Source organism: Mus musculus, chromosome 12 (genome assembly GCF_000001635.26).
Source record: "Mus musculus strain C57BL/6J chromosome 12, GRCm38.p6 C57BL/6J".
Classification (NCBI taxonomy): Eukaryota; Metazoa; Chordata; class Mammalia; order Rodentia; family Muridae; genus Mus; species Mus musculus.
Genome location: NC_000078.6, coordinates 100,780,170 through 100,803,471, shown reverse-complemented (window position 1 = coordinate 100,803,471; position 23,302 = coordinate 100,780,170). Strand labels below are relative to the sequence as shown.

General features: G+C 44.4%; 1 protein-coding gene across 6 annotated transcripts in view; it reads right to left on the bottom strand.

Annotated features, from left to right (window-relative positions):
* The window catches only part of Dglucy (D-glutamate cyclase), a 93,554-nt gene that overhangs the window by 69,139 nt on the left and 1,113 nt on the right, over positions 1-23,302 (bottom strand). The window contains exons 2-3 of one of the 6 annotated variants that reach the window (NM_001361017.1): positions 17,226-17,334; positions 15,800-15,856 (exon numbers count right to left, since the gene is read on the bottom strand). The exons of 2 other annotated variants lie outside the window; for them this stretch is intronic. In NM_001361017.1, the coding sequence (NP_001347946.1) occupies positions 15,800-15,856; positions 17,226-17,228 (60 nt within the window). In that variant the 5' untranslated portion in view covers positions 17,229-17,334. Of the gene's footprint in view, positions 1-8,295; positions 8,374-15,799; positions 15,857-17,225; positions 17,335-23,302 lie in introns of those variants that run through there. 3 more of the 6 variants (NM_001361020.1, XM_006515736.3, XM_006515738.2) reach the window with 3 other exon arrangements.

The window sequence follows — 23,302 nt, the reverse complement described above, 5'->3', positions numbered from 1 at the left end:
ACATAGGATTCCCCACGGGATCCTAAGACCTCTGGTGAGTGGAACACAGCGCCTGCCCCAATCCAATCGCGCGGAACCTGAGACTGCAGGAAATAGGGAAGCAGACTACCCGGGCCTGACCTGGTGCACAAGTCCCTCCCACTCCACTCGAGCACCGGGGTACCTTGCCAGCAGAGTCGCCTGACACCTGCAAGGGCCCACACAGGATTCCACACGGGATCCTAAGACCTCTAGCGAGTGGAACACAACTTCTGCCAGGAGGCCGGTTCAAACACCAAATATCTGGGTACCTTCCCTGCAAGAAGAGAGCTTGCCTGCAGAGAATACTCTGCCCACTGAAACTAAGGAGAGAGCTACCCTCCCAGGTCTGCTTATAGAGGCTAACAGAGTCACCTGAAGAACAAGCTCTTAACAGTGACAACTATAACAGCTAGTTTCAGAGATTACCAGATGGAGAAAGGCAAACGTAAGAATCCTACTAACAGAAATCAAGACCACTCACCATCATCAGAACGCAGGACTCCCACCCCACCTAGTCCTGGGCACCCCAACACAACTGAAAATCTAGACCCAGATTTAAAAACATTTCTCATGATGATGATAGAGGACATCAAGAAGGACTTTCATAAGTCACTTAAAGAATTACAGGAGAGCACTGCTAAAGAGTTACAGGCCCTTAAAGAAAAGCAGGAAAACACAACCAAACAGGTAGAAGTCCTTAAAGAAAAACAGGAAAACACATCCAAACAGGTGATGGAAATGAACAAAACCATACTAGAACTAAAAGGGGAAGTAGACACAATAAAGAAAACCCAAAGCGAGGCAACGCTGGAGATAGAAACCCTAGGAAAGAGATCTGGAACCATAGATGCGAGCATCAGCAACAGAATACAAGAAATGGAAGAGAGAATCTCAGGTGCAGAAGATTCCATCGAGAACATCGACACAACAGTCAAAGAAAATACAAAATGCAAAAGGATCCTAACTCAAAACATCCAGGAAATCCAGGACACAATGAGAAGACCAAACCTACGGATAATAGGAATTGATGAGAATGAAGATTTTCAACTTAAAGGGCCAGCTAATATCTTCAACAAAATAATAGAAGAAAACTTCCCAAACATAAAGAAAGAAATGCCCATGATCATACAAGAAGCCTACAGAACTCCAAATAGACTGGACCAGAAAAGAAATTCCTACCAACACATAATAATCAGAACAACAAATGCACTAAATAAAGATAGAATATTAAAAGCAGTAAGGGAGAAAGGTCAAGTAACATATAAATGAAGGCCTATCAAAATTACACCAGACTTTTCACCAGAGACTATGAAAGCCAGAAGAGCCTGGACAGATGTTATACAGACACTAAGAGAACACAAATGCCAGCCCAGGCTACTATACCCGGCCAAACTCTCAATTACCATAGATGGAGAAACCAAAGTATTCCACGACAAAACCAAATTCACACAATATTTTTCCACGAATCCAGCCCTTCAAAGGATAATAACAGAAAAGAAGCAATACAAGGACGGAAATCACGCCCTAGAACAAGCAAGAAAGTAATCCCTCAACAAACCAAAAAGAAGACAGCCACAAGAACAGAATGCCAACCCTAACAACAAAAATAAAAAGAAGCAACAATTACTTTTCCTTAATATCTCTTAATATCAATGGACTCAATTCCCCAATAAAAAGACATAGACTAACAGACTGGCTACACAAACAGGACCCAACATTCTGCTGCTTACAGGAAACCCATCTCAGGGAAAAAGACAGACACTACCTCAGAGTGAAAGGCTGGAAAACAATTTTCCAAGCAAATGGTCTGAAGAAACAAGCTGGAGTAGCCATTCTAATATCGGATAAAATCGACTTCCAACCCAAAGTTATCAAAAAAGACAAGGAGGGACACTTCATACTCATCAAAGGTAAAATCCTCCAAGAGGAACTCTCAATTCTGAATATCTACGCTCCAAATGCAAGGGCAGCCACATTCATTAAAGACACTTTAGTAAAGCTCAAAGCACACATTGCACCTCACACAATAATAGTGGGAGACTTCAACACACCACTTTCATCAATGGACAGATCGTGGAAACAGAAACTAAACAGGGACACAGTGAAACTAACAGAAGTTATGAAACAAATGGACCTGACAGATATCTACAGAACATTTTATCCTAAAACAAAAGGATATACCTTCTTCTCAGCACCTCACGGGACCTTCTCCAAAATTGACCATATAATTGGTCACAAAACAGGCCTCAACAGATACAAAAACATTGAAATTGTCCCATGTATCCTATCAGACCACCATAGCCTAAGACTGATCTTCAATAACAACATAAATAATGGAAAGCCAACATTCACGTGGAAACTGAACAACACTCTTCTCAATGATACCTTGGTCAAGGAAGGAATAAAGAAAGAAATTAAAGACTTTTTAGAGTTTAATGAAAATGAAGCCACAACGTACCCAAACCTATGGGACACAATGAAAGCATTTCAAAGAGGGAAACTCATAGCTCTGAGTGCCTCCAAGAAGAAACGGGAGAGAGCACATACTAGCAGCTTGACAACACATCTAAAAGCTCTAGAAAAAAAGGAAGCAAATTCACCCAAGAGGAGTAGACGGCAGGAAATAATCAAACTCAGGGGTGAAATCAACCAAGTGGAAACAAGAAGAACTATTCAAAGAATTAACCAAACGAGGAGTTGGTTCTTTGAGAAAATCAACAAGATAGATAAACCCTTAGCTAGACTCACTAGAGGGCACAGGGACAAAATCCTAATTAACAAAATCAGAAATGAAAAGGGAGACATAACAACAGATCCTGAAGAAATCCAAAACACCATCAGATCCTTCTACAAAAGGCTATACTCAACAAAACTGGAAAACCTGGATGAAATGGACAAATTTCTGGACAGATACCAGGTACCAAAGTTGAATCAGGATCAAGTTGACCATCTAAACAGTCCCATATCCCCTAAAGAAATAGAAGCAGTTATTAATAGTCTCCCAGCCAAAAAAAGCCCAGGACCAGACGGGTTTAGTGCAGAGTTCTATCAGACCTTCAAAGAAGATCTAATTCCAGTTCTGCACAAACTATTTCACAAAATAGAAGTAGAAGGTACTCTACCCAACTCATTTTATGAAGCCACTATTACTCTGATCCCTAAACTACATAAAGACCCAACAAAGATAGAGAACTTCAGACCAATTTCTCTTATGAATATCGATGCAAAAATCCTCAATAAAATTCTCGCTAACCGAATCCAAGAACACATTAAAGCAATCATCCATCCTGACCAAGTAGGTTTTATTCCAGGGATGCAGGGATGGTTTAATATATGAAAATCCATCAATGCAATCTATTATATAAACAAACTCAAAGACAAAAACCACATGATCATCTCGTTAGATGCAGAAAAAACATTTGACAAGATCCAACACCCATTCATGCTAAAAGTCTTGGAAAGATCAGGAATTCAAGTCCCATACCTAAACATGATAAAAGCAATCTACAGCAAACCAGTAGCCAACATCAAAGTAAATGGAGAGAAGCTGGAAGCAATCCCACTAAAATCAGGGACTAGACAAGGCTGCCCACTTTCCCTACCTTTTCAACATAGTACTTGAAGTATTAGCCAGAGCAATTCGACAACAAAAGGAGATCAAGGGGATACAAATTGGAAAAGAGGAAGTCAAAATATCACTTTTTGCAGATGATATGATAGTATATATAAGTGACCCTAAAAATTCCACCAGAGAACTCCTAAGCCTGATAAACAGCTTCGGTGAAGTAGCTGGATATAAAATAAACTCAAACAAGTTAATGGCCTTTCTCTACACAAAGAATAAACAGGCTGAGAAAGAAATTAGGGAAACAACCCCCTTCTCAATAGTCACAAATAATATAAAATATCTCGGTGTGACTCTAACTAAGGAAGTGAAAGATCTGTATGATAAAAACTTCAAGTCTCTGAAGAAAGAAATTAAAGAAGATCTCAGAAGATGGAAAGATCTCCCATGTTCATGGATTGGCAGGATCAACATTGTAAAAATGGCTATCTTGCCAAAAGCAATCTACAGATTCAATGCAATCCCCATCAAAATTCCAACTCAATTCTTCAACAAATTAGAAGAAGAAATTTGCAAATTCATCTGGAATAACAAAAAACCGAGGATAGCAAAAACTCTTCTCAAGGATAAAAGAACCTCTGGTGGAATCACCATGTCTGACCTAAAGCTTTACTACAGAGCAATTGTGATAAAAACTGCATGGTACTGGTATAGAGACAGACAAGTAGACCAATGGAACAGAATTGAAGACCCAGAAATGAATCCACACACCTATGGTCACTTGATCTTCGACAAGGGAGCTAAAACCATCCAGTGGAAGAAAGACAGCATTTTCAACAATTGGTGCTGGCACAACTGGTTGTTATCATGTAGAAGAATGCGAATCAATCCATACTTATCTCCTTGTACTAAGGTCAAATCTAAATGGATCAAGGAACTTCACATAAAACCAGAGACACTGAAACTTATAGAGGAGAAAGTGGGGAAAAGCCTTGAAGATATGGGCACAAGGGAAAAATTCCTGAACAGAACAGCAATGGCTTGTGCTGTAAGATCGAGAATTGACAAATGGGACCTAATGAAACTCCAAAGTTTCTCCAAGGCAAAAAACACCGTCAATAAGACAAAAAGACCACCAACAGATTGGGAAAGGATCTTTACCTATCCTAAATCAGATAGGGGACTAATATCCAACATATATAAATAACTCAAGAGGGTGGACTTCAGAAAATCAAATAACCCCATTAAAAAATGGGGCTCAGAACTGAACAAAGAATTCTCACCTGAGGAATACCGAATGGCAGAGAAGCACCTGAAAAAATGTTCAACATCCTTAATCATCAGGGAAATGCAAATCAAAACAACCCTGAGATTCCACCTCACACCAGTCAGAATGGCTAAGATCAAAAATTCAGGTGACAACAGATGCTGGCGTGGATGTGGAGAAAGAGGAATACTCCTCCATTGTTGGTGGGATTGCAGGCTTGTACAACCACTCTGGAAATCAGTCTGGTGGTTCCTCAGAAAATTGGACATAGTACTACCAGAGGATCCAACAATACCTCTCCTGGGCATATATCCAGAAGATGTCCCAACTGGTAAGAAGGACACATGCTCCACTATGTTCATAGCAGCCTTATTTATAATAGCCAGAATCTGGAAAGAACCCAGATGCCCCTCAACAGAGGAATGGATACAGAAAATGTGGTACATCTACACAATGGAGTACTACTCAGCTATTAAAAAGAATGAATTTATGAAATTCCTAGCCAAATGGATGGACCTGGAGGGCATCATCCTGAGTGAGGTAACACATTCACAAAGGAACTCACACAATATGTACTCACTAATAAGTGGATATTAGCCCAAAACCTAGGATACCCAAGATATAAGATACATTTTCCTAAACACATGAAACTCAAGAAGAATGAAGACTGAAGTGTGGACACTATGCCCCTCCTTAGAAGTGGGAACAAAACACCCATGGAAGGAGTTACAGAGACAAAGTTTGGAGCTGAGATGAAAGGATGGACCATGTAGAGACTGCCATATCCAGGGATCCACCCCATAATCAGCATCCAAACGCTGACACCATTGCATACACTAGCAAGATTTTATCGAAAGGACCCAGATGTAGCTGTCTCTTGTGAGACTATGCCGGGGCCTAGCAAACACAGAAGTGGATGCTCACAGTCAGCTAATGGATGGATCACAGGGCTCCCAATGGAGGAGCTAGAGAAAGTACCCAAGGAGCTAAAGGGATCTGCAACCCTATAGGTGGAACAACATTATGAACTAACCAGTACCCCGGAGCTCTTGACTCTAGCTGCATATGTATCAAAAGATGGCCTAGTCGGCCATCACTGGAAAGAGAGGCCCATTGGACACGCAAACTTTATATGCCCCAGTACAGGGGAATGCCAGGGCCAAAAAGGGGGAGTGGGTGGGTAGGGGAGTGGGGGTGGGTGGGTATGGGGGACTTTTGGTATAGCATTGGAAATGTAAATGAGCTAAATACCTAATAAAAAATGGAAAAAAAATATACACCAGACGAGGGCATCAGATCCCATTACAGATGGTTGTAAGCCACCATGTGGTTACTGGGAATTGAACTCAGGACCTCTGGAAGAGCAGTCAGTGTTCTTAGCCACTGAGCTATCTCTCCAGTCCCAAGTTACCATTTCTTAACTCTCTTTAGCCTCAAATACAGCCATTCTCAACCTGTAGGTTTTGACCCCTTTGGCAATTATATATCAGATATCCTACATATCAGATCATTTACATTGCAGTTCACAACAGTAGTAAAATTACAGTTAGAAAGTAACAACAAAATAATTTTATGGTTGGGTGTCACCACAACATAAAGAACTATATTAAAGGATTGTTACATTAGGAGGGTTGAGAACTACTGCTCAAATAAAAAGAGTAAAGCTTAGATATTTTTTTTTATATTTGTCTGTGTATGTTTTCAAGACAAAGTTTAGTCCTATGTAGCTCAAGCTAACCTCAAACTCATGGTCCTCCTTCCTCAGCCTTTGGAATGCGGCATGTTGGTATAAACAGCACCATCCCAGAGGCTTCTGATGCACTTCTGTCTTTTTCTAAGAAGCAATTCAGTTTTCTCTTTACCAGAGGCACTGTTTCCAAGGTGTGGCTCTCCGGCTGCATCAGAATCCTGGAGCAATTGCTAAACACGTGCACTTCTGGCTCCACACCAGTTTTTCTTCACATATCATAGAGAAATGGGTGGCAGTTGGTGGTATGTGTAGGGGCTGGGGAGACAGCTCAATGGGTAAAGAAAGGCTGGCTGCAAGAGTGTGATGCCAGGTGTTGGAATCCCCAAATTTTTACCTGTAAAGCTGGGTGCAGTAGTGTTTCTACAGTGAGATAAGGGGATGGAGATAGAATCTCTGAAAGCTCGTGGTCCACCTAGCCTGACATACACCATGGCAGACAGCAAAAGAAAGACCCTGACTCAAATGCAGGACTAGGGCTGGAGAGATGGCTCAGTGGTTAAGAGCACTGACTGCTCTTCCAGAGGCCCCAAGTTTAATTCCCAGACACCACATGGTGGCTCATGACCATCTGTAATGAGGATCTGATGCCCTCTTCTGGTGTGTCTGAAGGCAGCAACAGTTTTCTTCCATACATGAAATAAATAAATAACTTTTTTTAAAAATAAAGAAAAAGGAAAAAGAAATGGAGGATTAGCACCTGAAGTCTTCTAAGTGCCTATACTCACACACAAGATTGGACACACACACACACTTACCCACTCACACACTTACCCACTCACACACAGAATGGGATGCACACACTCTCACACACAAGAATGGATACAGTTCTGTCTCTGTCTGTCTGTCTGTCTCTGTCTCTCTCTCAGTTTAGACCCCCCCCCCAATGTGTAGATAAGATTATATGGACTAAAATCCAAGATCCAGATGTGCTGTCACCATGATGGGCCTTGGACAGCTTACTGAGTCTCTCTGGACCTCAGATTTATCACCTGGGTAAAGGGCATCCAAGCCTTGCGAGGTGCAGGCTGCACTCTGCCCTGAGTGTCTGTAGTACAGCGACATTCTGGCTGTGCTCACTGCCTTAGTTGCTCTATTTAGTGTAGAGCAGCGATTCCATCTGAGCTGTCCCACCCCAAATGTAGGCACTAAGAAAGAACGAATCCTCATCTTATCTGAGGAAGTAAACATCAGCTGCCTGTCCAGCCCAGTCATACGGTGCAAGGTGATAAATAATGTATTTACACTAATAAAAAGTTACAACCTTTGAGCTTATTGAATTCAATTAGGAGCACACAGACTTATCAAAATCATAACCGTGGGGGAGGGTTAGGAAGGTAACTCAGATGGTAATATGCTTGCCTTGCAAGCATGAGAACCTGGGGCTGATTCCTAAAACCCATACAAAAAATGTTGGATAGGTGCGTGCTTGTCATCCCAGCATAGGAAAAATAGATTCCCTGAGGCTCACCTGCCAGCCACCCGAAGTTCAGTAACAAATCTTGTCTCAAAAAAAAAAAAAAAAAGAGGACAGTGCCTGAAGAATGATATTTGAGATTGTCTTCTGGCATTCTCCTTCAGATATACATATCCATACCCATGTATATATATATACATATATGTATACACACACACACGTGAACGTGAACACACATACAATAACAGAAAGATCAAGTTTGTGAACAATATTCTCACCTAAAGGGAAAGGCACCTCACCAAGGCACACACCCATCAGCACACTTGGTTCAAATGTCATAAGATCAACAGGTGACAAACCTGTGACCCTAAGCCTAGGCTTAACCTCAGCAACAGTCTAAGTGCTAAGTCCAAGTGCTAAGCAAATGGTCCGTAACACCGTTCACTGCAGAAACTGCCTGTGGCCAGGGCCAGGCCCCTCTTTCCCAGACATCTCTCAAACTGAGCTCATTATTCTTTAACTGTCCTTTATCTGGCCACCTGGAGTCACTCGGCATTTGTTCTTGGCTCTCTTGTTCTGCCTTGGCCCTGCTAAGTCCTGTGACTGCAGGAAGCCCTACAAAGCAAGGCTCAACCATACATCCACACACATCCACACATACTCACAAACACACACACACACACACACACACACAGTGGAAGAGGAACATATAAGGGGACCAGTGACCCCAGCCCAAGTCCGTCTTTGGGTCCTGACATGAGGTTAAGTTTAAGTGGGGGAGGAGGTGTGCATGACTAAGCATTCCTAACCAAGTCCCGTCCGGGCTCCCAGCACTAGGTGTGTGTTCTGTTCTGCAAGGCAGAACAGTTTTGCACTATACAAAATCCCTTTCTTGGAGACAAGCTCCCCTCTGGCTGACATCAGGCCCCAGCCTTTTCCTTCTCCAGTGAGAGACTCCTAGAGAAACCCCAGTCCTTAGGGCTCATTGTCTGAAGAACTGTCAGTCTCCCTTAAAAATACCTTCACTCCTGACACAATGGCTATACTTTTGTAGCTTTTCTATAACCTGGGACTTGCTGGGCAGTCAGCCAGAGTCCCAGGTCCCAGGAAGAGAGAGCCTGGGCAGATGGCTCAGCAGGTAAAGGTGCCTGTCTCCAAGTCTGACAACTTGAATTTGATCCCTTAGACCCACGTGGTGAAAGAAGAGAACTCCTGAAAATTGCCCATAAATCAAAACATGGTAAAAGTTCTTCTGAGCATGTAACAGCCTCTCCCTGATGGCACACATCACACATCACATCCCAAACACCAGAAATGTGTAAGCCAGACGTTCTGGAACCCAGAAGCTCTAAATCAGAGTCAGCAGGACCATACACCTTCTGAAAGCCTCTGGAATATTCCTTTCTGATCTCTCCCAGCTTAGTGTCTTGTAAAATTATATTTTCTAACTATTAGTGGTAAATGAAAGTGCAATTGACTTGTATAGATTGATTTTATGTCAATCAAAACTTTCCGGGCTGGAGAGATGGCTCAGCCGGTAAGAGCACCCGACTGCTCTTCTGAAGGTCCTGAGTTCAAGTCCCAGCAACCACATGGTGGCTCACAACCATCCGTAAGGAGATCTGACTTCCTCTTCTGGTGTGTCTGAAGACAGCTGCAGTATACTTACATATAATAAATAAATAAATCTTTAAAAAAATCTTTACTGAATTACCTCATGATTTTTGATAAATTAGTTGTAGGTGATATTGGATCTTCTCTGCAATCAGTTTCTTCAACGGGGTGAGAGAAATGACCACGGGCAGCTCTTGCTTACAATGTCTTTGCAGATAGCAATTTCAAATGTATGAGATATTTATTTCCTTGCAACTACACATAGACTGATACCATGGGTCATGTGGCTATCCCTTAACAAACCCAGGCCTGGGCTGAGAGTACAGTTCAGTGGTTAGGGTACTTGCTCAGCAGTCAGGAAGCCCCGGGTTTGATCCCCAGTGCTGGGCAAGGGGCAAAGGGCACTTCATGTTCATGAGGAAGGGAAAGGTTATTTGGTTGACCTCCTGGGTCTGAAATACAGACTGGCAGCATCATCAGGAATGAGGAAGGACAATCTTAAAACCTTTCTAGAGGTTGCTATCTGAACTTCAGGATGCTCAGGTGATCCACAGTGACCTTATCTCAAGAGTCTTCATGTCATTGCAGCTACAAAGATTCTTTTTTTGTGTGCAGAAAGAAAAGACGAGGAATAGAAGAAACAGAAAGGTGTGTGGGTCAGAGAAGGGGGTGAGAGATGAAGAGTGGGGCCACCGAAGTACAATATTACACACACAGGCATAAACCTAAGAAAACATATGAAATCTCAATATGGAGAACTTAACTAAACACCTTAAAGAAGAATAAATGGAGAGAAAGTTCTGCTCACGACAGAAAGACTCAGTATTACAAATATGTCACTTTTTTCTAAGTTGACACATATGTTCTGGGATATTTCAAAGTCGTAGCAGTGTGTGTGTGTGTGTGAGCTGAATGTGTTTAGTCCCATCTGTATGCAGGGACATGTGTACAGGAAGGGGAAAATCTTGAGTGTCATCTCTTAAGGACCAGCCACCTTTCTATTGAGTCTCCTTGGCCTGGCACTCAGCAAGTAGCCAGGCTGGCTCCTGGTGGAGACAGAGTGCTGTCTGTCTCCACCTCCTCGGTGCTGGGATTACTCACACTCAGTGTTTTGTATGCATTCTGCAGCTTAAACTCCGTCAGGTTCATTCTTGCACAGCAAACCAATGGAGTGATCTCTGCAGCTTAGAAATATATTATTTTATTTTAAAGGAATTCAAACCAATTCCAAATTTATTATTGAGATAGGGTCTTTCTATGTTGCCAGGCTGGCCTTAAACTCACGGGACTCGGGTGATCCTTTTTCTTCAGCCTCTTGAGTAGGTGAGACTACAGGTATGTGCTACATTACTCTGCCTGGCTCTGATTTCAAAATGCATGTGGAAGCATAAAGGGCCAGGAAATGTCATATCATTTCAAAAGAAAAGAAAAGAAAAGAAAAGAAAAGAAAAGGAAAGGTAAGGAAGGAAGGAAGGAAGGAAAGAAGGAAGGAAGGAAGGAAGGAAGGAAGGAAGAAAGGACAGAAGAAAAGAAAGAAAGGGGAGAAAAGAAGGGAGAGGGAGAGGGAGAGGGAGAGGGAGAGGGAGAGGGAGAGGGAGAGGGAGAGGGAGAGGGAGAGGGAGAGGGAGAGGGAGAAGGAAAACAACAACAACAACAGCAAAATCCCAAACCAGACATGTGTTAGGAGGCACATGCTCCACCAGATCTCAGGACTCACGCAACCATAATGATTAAGAATGAGCAATGTAAACTCACCACTCAACAGCAACAAATGAATAACCCAATTAATCCATGGGCAAGGGGCTTAAATAGCTCTTTCTCCAAAGGAAATGTACAAATGAGCAATGAACTAGAAATAGAGGCTGATATTGTAAAGCAGGGTCTCCACCTTCCTCACGCTGTGACCCTCATGGTGTGGTGACCTCCCCACTACACATCACTACCACCATAAAACTGGTTTCATTGATACTTCATAACTGTCATTTTACTACTGTTGTGAACTGTTCTGTAGATATCTGTAGTTTTGGATAGTCTTAGGTAACCTCTATGAAAGGTCATTAACCCCCAAAGGGCTAAAGACCTACAGCCCGAGAAGAACTGCTCTATGGTATAAAGCAGAGTGCACATCAAACCACAAGGACCTGATGGAGAGTCTATTACAAAACACAAAAGCAAAAGCAGAAGACTCACGTTAACCAAGCTTTAGAGAAATGAAACCCTTTGAGCATGAAATGGCAGAGCCTCCTCGAAGATCCAGTGACTCATCCCCAAACAACTAAACAGTGTAGCCAGCAAGCCCACTTCAGGTATGTGCCCCAAAGGATGCAGAGCAAGAAATTCACTACACTTTTACGCATCCGTGTTCCTAACTGCATCATTCACAAAGGCTCAAAGGCAGAAGCGATCTAAACACTGATGGGTGGTAAATAAACATGTAGTTATATACTTCTAGTGCAGTACTACTCAGCCTCTAAAAGGAACAACATTTCTTACACATGCTGTAATACAGATGTGTCCTGAAGCAGTAGGAAAGGCACTACACGTGAGGCCAGGTATAAGATAAACATTGTACGATTCCACTTATATGAACTATCTAAATGAGTTAAGTTCACAAAGATAGCAAAAAATATCAGAGTGTAAGTTCCCAGTGGCTGCTAAAGGGGCAGGGATAGGGGAGAGTTTTAGTTTGAGATGAGGAAAAAGTTCTGGAGAAAGATGGTGGTGTTGGTTGTGGTTCAGTGTCTCTGAATTTGCACTGAGAACTGTTAACATGTTGACCTGTATTGGTCAGTAACCGCCAGTTATAAAGTAGCTGAAACCACTGCTGTGAAATCTGCCATTGATATGCCTGTGCAGAGAGGTTAGAAATGTAGATTTCTAAAGAAGAGGAGGAAGAGGGCTACTTCAGCATGTTCTATAAGAAAAATAACATTCTTGGGGCTGGGTAAATGACTCAACCTGAGTCTGATCTCTAGACCCCGAGTGAAAAGGCTGAGCCTGGTTCATGGTAGTAATCTCAGAGAGGGAAGGCTGAGACAAAGGGGATCCCTGGGACTTTTGGGCCAGCCAGCCTAGTCACTGGTGAGTCCCAGGTCCCAGTGAGAGACCCCATCTCAAAGCACCATGTGTAGTACTTCTGAGGAGCTATATCTGAGGTTGATTTGGATCCCACAAACACCTGCACATGCATATGCACACACACAGACACACATATACATGTATATACACATTTGTGGAAAGCTCTTGTATGCACAAATAAAATTAAATTTAAGAGAGAGAGACAGAGAGAGAAAGAGAGAGAGAGAGAGAGAGAGAGAGAGAGTCCTGCATCCCAGTTGACCTTCTAGAAGGTGGGGAAAGGGAACCATAGCCAGGAGCTCATCTTTCTTTCTGGAGCCAGTTAACCAACTGAACCAAGAACTCAGAAATCACATTTCAGGATTGCAAAAGTCTACTTCCCTGTCCCAGGCTCCCAGTGCAAGCAAAGGGTGGGAGAAGGACAACCAAGTGGAGGGCAGGACACAAACCAGGAGGCCTTCTTCTCTAACTGCCCTGACCCTCAGAAGAGCCTGTAGACAAACAGCAGTCCACTGGAGACAGCACGAGGGTCAGCTGCATAGCGCCCCCCCCCCACCTTCAGCTCAACTTGTCCAGGGCAGAGGCCAAGAGGCTTCAGCCTGAAGCATGGCTGGGGGAGGGCATCGTGCAGGAAATGAGCCAGGAGACAAGGCAAGGACAGAGTCCAGATTCCAGGGTGTGACTTTCCTAGGTTTCTGGCTCTGCTCAGCAGCCCTTGGAGTTATTAGAAAATGACTTTGCAACTGTGTAAGAGTGTCAGAGAGTATCCCAGTCAAGCAACCCACAGTAAAAGATTGTTCAACTGACAGAGGCTAACCCCAGATCTGAGTCTAGAGTCACTATCCTGTAGAGGGGACACACTCTGTCTGAGGTCCCCAGTGAAGATAATGGTAAGGGAAGTTTCCTGGAAAGCATTGTCCTGCATCCTCTGGCTGATGAAGGAACTCATATTCTTCAGCAGACATTAAGAGGCTCCTTGTCGAGCTAAAGGGGGTCTGCAACCCTATAGGTGGAACAACAATATGAACTAACCAGTACCCCGGAGCTCGTGTCTCTAGCTGCATATGTATCAGAAGATGGCCTAGTTGGCCATCATTGGGAAGAGAGGCCCATTGGTCTTGCAAACTTTATATGCCCCAGTACAGGGGAACGCCAGGGCCAAGAAGTGGGAATGGGTGGGGAGGGGAGTCGGGGCAGGGTATGGGGAACTTTTGGGATAGCATTGGAAATGTAAATGAAGAAAGTACCTAATTAAAAAAATAAAAAATAAAATATATAATAAAAAAATAAATATCTTTAAGTAAAAAAAAAAGGCTCCTTGTCACACCTCTGCAATCTACCACATGCTGAGTGACAGCAGCATGCCCTGTCCCCCTCCCTCCATCCACAAACGCTGTGGATTTTATTACAGTCTCTTATTTGTCTCTAAGCTAAAGGCCCCATCCATTTGCATCTGCCATTGGTAACTAGTTGCTAGATTAAGAGCAACGTCCATACCTGACCAAGAAAATTACACATAGGCTAACTTTGTAGCTTGGATCATGTTGGGCAGTGTGATTACAAAATTGTTTAGCTAGAAAGGTAGGTGGTGGGCAGTCATGGAGTGGCGCTTGGAAACCACCTGCTTCTTCTGACATTGTAGTGGGTTGTCTTGAGGCTCTCCCCAAAGATATATCCAAGCTTGAGTTCCCAGTACCTAAGAACATGACCTTCTATGAGGAAAAGGGTGTTTGTAGATACAATTCCATGAAGACTCTTAAGATGAAATTACTGTGGGTCAAGTGAATGACCCGAAGTCCAGTGGCAACATCTATGAAGAAAGAGTTGACAAAGAGGGAGAAACACTGAAGGGGTGGCTTGTGAAAGAGGAGAGGAGGTGGGACAGCAAGGACAGCCTGGGGCAACCAAAACCAAGACAGGTCGGGAAAGAATGTTCCAGAAGCTCGCAGAGGGTGTATGGTTCTGCTGACTCTCAGATGTCAATCTCCTGCCTTCCAGAACTTCTAGCTAACACACTTCTGATGATTGTAGCTTGACATGTGATATGTGGCAACCCAAAGAGGCTGTTACATGTCCAGAAAGTTATAAAAAGTATGTATGTATGTGTGTATGTGTATGTATGTGTGTATGTGTGTATTGTGATGTGTATCTGTGTTGTGTGTGTATATACATGTGTGTACATACTACAGCATACATGTGGAAGTCAGAGGACAACTTTCAGGAGTTGATTCTCCCCTTCCACCATGTGGTTCCTCCTAGGGTTCAAACTCAGGCTTCCAGGCTTGATGGCAGACACCTTTGTCTGCTAAGCCATCTTGCCAACCCCACCTAAAAGGTTTTAAGGCTGTTCTTCCCCGACCCTGGTAGGACAGTTATTTCAGTCTGTATTTCAGACCTAGGTGATCAATCAAAATAACCCTTCCTCATGAACTTGATGTGCGCCACTCCTCAGTGCTAGAGATTGAACCCAGGCCCCCCTGAATGCTAAGCAAGTGCTTTACCATCAAGCTAGACTCTTAGTCCTAGTCCTGTTTTGTTAAGGGATGGCCACATGACCCATGTAGGCACTCTATGTGTAGCTTTAGGGAAGTAATAGTCTATGTCTTTGAAATTGTTATCAGAAACGACAATGTAAGAAGGGGCTACCATTGACTATTTCTGCCATGGAAATAGCTGAGGAAGAAGCCAATAGGGAAAGAAAAACCTAGGCTGAAAAAGGAAAGTCAGGTCTCCATGCACCCCATACTCTACAAACATGTGTGCCTAGAAACATCTTTTAAACAGTAAATACCTCTTTAATGGCTTAAATCACACTGAGACAGAAACTCTGTCATTCCAGAGAACAGGTCCAACAGTAACTTAATTTCAAGCTTGATAGTTAAAAACAACCTTCACCTGACAATGAAGGTGTCTATGAAGCACAGAAAGTTCTTCCTGGTGGACAATGCTTCAGTCAGAGGGATGTATAGGCAATCCCTTTGTTAGAACTGTTGAAGGAGCCCCAGCAGCCTCGCAGCTGAGGAAAGCCACACTGTCCAACAGCCTAATACTCACCAAGTAGCTGCTCCAATAACAAGCCTAATTGCTTACCAAGTAGCTGCCCAATAGAGGACTTATCTCATTCTTCCAGTTCCAAGTCCTGCTGAACTGTCAACAGAACAAAGGCAATGATGTCACGAATGGGGGATCCCAGAGAGGAGAGGTATCAGGGAGGAGATGGTGCTTTCTGCCAGCTGGCTATGCATCTCTATAAGAATGATACTTAAAGCCAAGTGATGCTCTGTTTGAAAGTCAGAAACAGCCAAGGGTGGAGGCTCGTGCCTATAATCCCAGTACTGGGGAGGTGGAGGCAGGAGGACTAGGAGTTCAAGGTCATCGTCAGTTACAAAGCAAGTTCTGGCCCACGTGGAGTGCAGGAGACCCTGTCCCTCCCCTGACTCCCACCCAAAGTGAAATAAAACAAAAATAGTTGGAAGCATGCTGAAGAGTTGTCAAGGTGTGACACAGAGGGCTCTTTGACAGGGACAAGTTTCTGGAAAAGTACAGTTCATTTCTCTCCCATTCATAAAGCAACCTCCACAAGTGTGCATGGGCTGCAAATAGGGGAAATAACAAGATGAACATCAGACATGAGAAAGAGGCAGGGGATGAAGGATTAGCAGTTTCAGGCCACCCTGGGCTCCGTAGGGATTCTTTCTCTATCTTACACACACACATACACACACACACACACAGAGAGAGAGAGAGAGAGACAGACAGACAGACAGACAGACAGACAGACAGACAGAGACAGAGACAGACAGAGACAGACAGAGACAGAGACAGAGACAGAGACAGAGACAGAGACAGAGATACAGGAGAGGCAGAGAGACAGAAAATCCCAAGTAGTCGTAGTGTCAGGGAGGTGGGGCATAGGTTGGGTTTTGATAGGGTTTAGCACTAGGAGATAGTGGTGGGCACTACCATCAAGAGTGATGAGGGGCTGGGAAGGCAGATGAGAATGATCAGAAAGTCATGGGTTAGAGTAAAGGAGCATGGACATCATCGGTGTCATGCTTTGGATCTAAAATGTCTCCCACAAGTCCTTGTATATTTTGAGTATCTGATCCCACTAGGAGGTAGGGTCTGGATGGAAAATGGGTCTATAGAAGTAGGTAAGCCTTTAAAGGTTCAGTCTATCTCCAGTTTTTTGTACGGCCTCTTGTTTCCTGATTGCCACCACGATATGATTAGTTGCCTCATTCTCCCACGAACATGGACTGAGTTGTTCCTGCCACCATGCCTCTCCTACCAGGATGGACTGAGTGTCCCTGAAACTGTGAGCTCAAGTAAAACCTCGCCCCCCCCCCAAAAAAAAAAGGTTGAGTTGTTTTATCAGGCACCTTGTCCCAACAAGGAGGAAAGTATCTAATACCATTGGGAGAACTTAGGGAGCGTAGAGGAGTAAGAGGATGTTGTGAGCAATGGCCCAGTCATGACTTGGATTAAAACTGAAGATGATCCTTAGGACCCTTACCATAGTTGTGTGACTTTTCCACAGCAAGCAGGACTTTCCCAATGGCAGAGAAATGAAAGGAAGCAAGAATTCAAGGCATTGGAAAAGGTAGGCTCGGCAGATGTGATACCTGATGGAATTCAAAGATACAATGAGAAGGAGAAATCCTCTGTTAGGGTTAGATTCTGCCCCCCCCAAAAGGGCAATATTTCAACATAGGCAAGATACGGCACTCATGAAAAGAAAAGATTGTTTTGTTTTGTTTTGTTTTGTTTTGTTTTGTTTTGTTTTGTTTTGTTTTGTTTTGTTTTGCGACAGGGATTCTTTATGTAGAATCAACTGTCCTGGAAGTACTATGTAGACCAGGCTGGCCTCAAATTCAGAAATCCGCCTACCTCTCTCTGCCCCCCAGTTTAATGCTGGGACTAAAGGTGTGCACCACCACTGCCTAGTGAAAAGAAACCTTAGAGGGAAATGGTGGCGAGTCTGGCTTTCATAAGCTAAGCAGGGAAACCCCGTGACATGTGTCTCAGAGGCTGGCGTCCAACACCAGATCTAAGGAGGAGATCCACATGGGGGAGGAAAAGCTGGAAACAATCAGCTCTCATCGTGTGGTAGAAGACACCAGAGGATAGGGCAGAGGTCAAGAAGGACAGTGGACAGGGCACGGAGACTCATGGCCACTGGGTGAGATAAGCAGGAATCTCCGTAAAGGCAACAGGAAGTATGTCTATCAAGATAAAGTAGATGCTACTGTCCAGAGTCACGCCAAAGAACGGCTCTAAGTGACCTGGAGTATGGCTCTGTTTAATGACTTCAGCACAGGCAGCCAGGTCAGGGAACAGAAACCAGATGGGTATGGGCGGTAGAGAGGCTGAGTAGGGAGTCAGTATACACAGCCAGTGTAGACAACTCTTTAAAGGAGCTTGGCTGTGAACGAAAAGAGTGAGAGAAGCCCAATGCCAGTGCTTGCTTTTTCTCAGACAGAGAAATGTCTGAAGTTAACAGCAATGAGTGCACTGTTAGAGTATAGGTTTAACACATTAGAGACGGACAGACAGGAGCAATGGGTGGAGGGAGGCTCCAGGAGAGATTGGGCAGCCCTGGGCAGGTTCACACCTCTCTTTAACACGAGAACGATAAATGGAGAGGAGTTGGGGTGATTGCCAGAGTGGGCCTTGGTACCTCTAATTTCCTACAGTTTCAGTGTCATTCAGGCACATCAGCGGTCAGGATCTATTCTGTGCCAGTACCAATAAGGTGTGAGAAAGGGTTAAAGAGATATGACACCAAAGGACAGGGAACTATCGAGGGACAACTGAATAGTTTCTAGGCAGCCTTAGGGACTGGGACTGTTAATAGTTCACAGAAGACATGATGGACAGAGTTCTTCCATCATAGTTAGCTCTGGGGAAGGGGCAGGCAGAGGTATTTGAGATGTGGGGCTCAACTGGTTGGGTTTATATGGAAGATTAAATAGACAAAAGTGGTTCGGGGGGTGTTACAGCATAGAGAAGAAAACTGACCACCACAACCACATGAGAGTCTCACTACATTTAACAGCTCAGGCACTCGGCAGAGGGAACAAGGTCATTCTTTATATTTGATGGAGTCCATCTTCAACAAAGAAAGTGACTAGCTCTAGATGATGTAATATCAGAAAGTGCTAGGATGCAAAGGACCAAGCAGACATGGTTCAATTTAACCCCACTATTTTTCTTTCTGAGATTAGTCTCCCCCCACCTTTTTTTGGTCTATAAAACATGAAACATTCATGCTCTGTAGAGCTTATCAGGGCAAGATGTGAAGATTAATGTATGTTATGTCTCTGCAAAACTCCATTAGGGCCAAGGCTCACAATTCAGTACTTTAACTTAATTTAGTAGGTGCCTGGCGCATAGTAGGCACTTTGCAAATATGTTTCTTTCTTTTTGTGTTAATATTGTTCATCAAAGCACATTCTGTGCCCTGGGTTGAGCTCTCCTGAGATGTTGGGATTCATTCTGTACAACAATGAGAACAGAACACTGATAACATTCATCCCTTTATATATTTTTCACTGAGCCAAGTTAAGCTGTGACTTGACTTAACTGAAATCTAGGTGTAAGGATCGAGAGTGGACTCTAGAATTGCAAAGGTCAGACCCTCATTTCTGCCATTCCCGCCAACAGACAGGTAAGGCTGGTATGAGTCAGCTTTCTGTTACTGCAACAAATATCTGGGATCGATTCATTTATAATGAGAAAAGTTTATTTTGGTTCACAGTTTCAATTGTTTCAGAGTGGTCTTTTGGGCCTGAAGAGATGCAGAAAATCATGCCAGAGGGATCATAATGGAAGAAGCATGCATCTCACAGCTGTTGTGAAACAGAGAGAGGGAGAGAGAGGGAGGGAGGGAGGGGAGGGAGGGAGGGAGGGAGGGAGGGAGGGAGGGAAGGGAGGGAGGGAGGGAAGGAGAGAGAGGGAGGAAAGGAGGGAGGGAGGGAGAGAGAGAGAGAGAGAGAGAGAGAGAGAGAGAGAGAGAGAGAGAGAGAGAGAGAGAGAGTCCAAATATTCCCTCAACATCATTACCTTGTGACCAAGCTGTTAACCCATAGAACATTTTGGAATACTTATATAACCAGAGTGCCTGGCTTGTTGAACCATGTAAAGAATTACTGGTGAGATGAAGGAGAAGGTCCTCTCCATAACAAAGACCAAGATGGGTCCCCAGGCAACAGGATATCCCTTCTTCATCAGCCACCAAAGACCCAAGTTCACAAAGGATGATGTCTCTCTAATGAAGTTGTCCAAAGATCCAGAAAAAAACAAGTATAATTCAAATAGAGCCCAGTGCCACTGTTTCTGGGTTCTCTGGGTATAGAGGGCATAGGCTGGATAGTCATGGGCAGTCTGACCAGCCAATAGGCGCTAATCTAGCAGTGATGAGAACTGTTGGAACACGTCAAATACTGCAGCCAAGAGCTACATCTAGGTTTGATAAAGAAGAACTTGAGGGTGAAGCAGCCCTCCAGCAGGCAAGAAGCAGAGCCTGGGTGAGACTCAAGTCCAAGGGATACATCTATGGGGACATGGAGCAGAGACCACCGACTGTTCTCAACTTCCACTCTCCCCTTTCTTTTAGAAGGAAAACCCCTAAGCTACGATTTATTCAGACATCTTTAATTGGCACAGCTGGAGTCTACATTTCCCAGATTCTCGTGTGGTGATGCGTGCCCAGGTACTGGTCAATGGGATATGAGTGAAAGGACAGTCCACCTGATGAATTATATCACTCAGGAGGCTGTCACCTCCCTCCCCTCCCTGTCTTCCTACAGGCAGGAACAGAAGGGGGGGGGAATGTGAGGGAACTTTGAGAACAGGGAGCCAGAAGGTGGAGGAAGCACGCGCTCAGGATGGTCCAGTGGGCCAGAGTAGCTACCCTTCCCTGCACCGACCTTCTGCCCCTTAGCCATTAGGTGAAAGCAAACCATGTTCTAGCCCCTCTGAGGAAACCCATTTTAAGAACCATCAGTTACAGCTTATCCAGTGTCTGGCTAATACTGTCTTCCTCCAAAGTACTGATAAAATGAGAGCAGATTCGTATTTACTGAAAACTTACCACATGCCAGGAGTTGCTCTCAACACTTTACACGAACCGTCTCCTGTAACCCACACCTGCCTCCCAGATGAGAGCTTTGGTTCCATTTTGCATAAAAGGAGATACCGTACTCTAACTGATGGCACGCCATTTTTGGATGACCAAACCCGCAGTCTAACCCACGTATTCTGGAAGGAGATGCTATCCTCGTTCACTGTGTTTTAGAGACCTCTTGTACAGTTCCACGTGGTCAGGAAAACACGGTTCAGAGCCAGCAAGGCTGTTCTGCAGGTAAAGGCAGTTGCCAAGCAAGCCTGGCAACTTGGTTCAATCCCAGAATGTACACAAAGGTGGAAGGAGAAACCAACTCCACAAATGTGTCCTCTGCCTTCCGCAGGGCATTGTGGCACATGCATGCACACATACAATGATTTAAATTAAAAAAAAAAAAAAGTAAGAAAACATGGTTGGATTTTTCAGAGACCTGTGCCCGAATGGTAACCTCAAAGCTGCAAGTCATTTAGTGTCTCCACAAGTCAGTTTCCTTCAAGAGAGCCTCTGAGAGGAACCGAGCCACCGGCCTTCTGGAAGGATGAGAGAGATTTCCGAATGTTGAAGAACGCTTTAAAAGCTATAAAGTGAGGTACAAGTGATGAACTGCCTTAAGGCAGGCTGGAAAATCCTTAAAACCCAAATAACAAAATGCACTCTATTTTTTTTTTTAAATTGCAAATACCATCTAGCAATTTGGCAGATATCCTAGAAAGCCTGTAAAAATCTGTCAGGGAGAGGGGTACGTTTGGATTTCTACATCTGTCATCCTTTACTGAAGAAGGGAGATTGAATTGAAATAGACTGGATGCGTTCAGTCCTCTGTACCTGGTGTGGGCTTGCGGTGCACACCACATCCATACACACATACATACGCACACATGTGCACAGAGGTTTGTGGGACCGTGGGCCGTGCCAGGAAACTTGGTAAGGTTAAGTGGGTTGGAAGCCCTGGAACCCAGAGGGGTAGATAGGAGCTTTACTTGCTTCCTACCCCGCCCCTGTCACGTGACCATCCTCCCTCCTTAGTCAATAAGTTTTTCTTCCTGGATATCTCTGATTAACCTCCAGGAGGTGGAATGCACCCATTTTCCACAATGAACAACCAATACACAGTTTGGAACCAAGGACTGTCTCTTTCTTCAAGAACAGCTGTGGGGAGCACGGAGAAAACCTTTGTCTACAGAGCCTCATGGCTTAAGTGTCCCACAGAAGGCCCCTCTGCTCACCGCTAAGCACCACCACCGAACTAAGCTGGCGTTCCCCTTTCCCCGGCCCAGGACTCCTCAGCCCAAGGGCACAATTCTGTTCCCACTTCCCCTTGACCCAGCAGTGTCTAGATGTCCAGAAGTTTAGGAGCCCCTGGCCCTGTGGAGCCCCCGCCACACCTTCTGTTCCAGGCTCCTCTGCGTGGTTTCCAGTGGCGACTGGACACCCAGGAGTCAGGGAACTCCAGCTTTGGACTCCACATCTTAGGTTGTGTTTTCCCACCCCCTGAGCGATGTATCGGCGCGTCCCTCAAATCTAGCACCCAACAGTAGGTGTAGGGTAAATGCAGTCTTCAGTCTCCATGTTTCACCTGCCCAAGTGGTGTTCCCACGCCCTAGCAGCTGGGCAAAATGCGAAACCACAGAGGTTCTCGATTGAAAAGAATCCTTATTAGAAAGACCAGGAGGAGCAGCAATCTGCCATAGCCATGGGAATTCACCAAGTCTAGAAACAAGGGTGGCACAAGGAATTCAAAGGTTCCCAATTCAAGTGAGCAGGGGACTTTAGCTGCGTGTTGACACAGGAGTCCTATGTGACAGATCTTTCAGATATGCCCACGAACTTCCCCAGGGTTTCTTATTTACCCACACATATACATCACGCCAGGTCAAGGACCACCAGTTGAGCTCCTGGGATTCAGTCCCCATGACAAAAGGAACAGCTGAGTTTTTAAGGTTGTTCTTATATGAACTGCTATTGGAGGCTTGGTTCCCTGTAGGCAGTGTTTAGGGGCAGGACCTGTGGGAGGGAATTACATCCTGTGCGCTTGGACCTCAGCAGTGGGCTTTGGGAGGTGGTGGAAACCCCTGAAAGTTAGGCCTCTTTGGAGGAAGTTGGTACTTGGGGGTGGGCTAGGGATGGGCTGTTGTATTTCAGACCCGTCCTCGCTTGGCCCCGTTCTCGCTGAGACCCGTCCTCGCTTGGCTTTCCTGGCTGCTACGAGTTGAGCTGCTTCCCTCTCCCACCTGCTTCAGCCATGTTGAAAGATCCTGGAAACGGCCAGGTCAAAGGGCTATGGACTGGATGGATGGAACCTTTGACATCATAAGCCCAAATAAACTTTTCCTCCTTAACGTTGCTGCTCATGTCAAGGGTCTTGTTATATGAATGGGAAGCTAACACAAAAATTCTTTATCGGAATGTGTGCAAGCCCAGTCTAGCTTTCAGCTGGTTCTATCCTGCCTTGTCTTTCTGCCTCA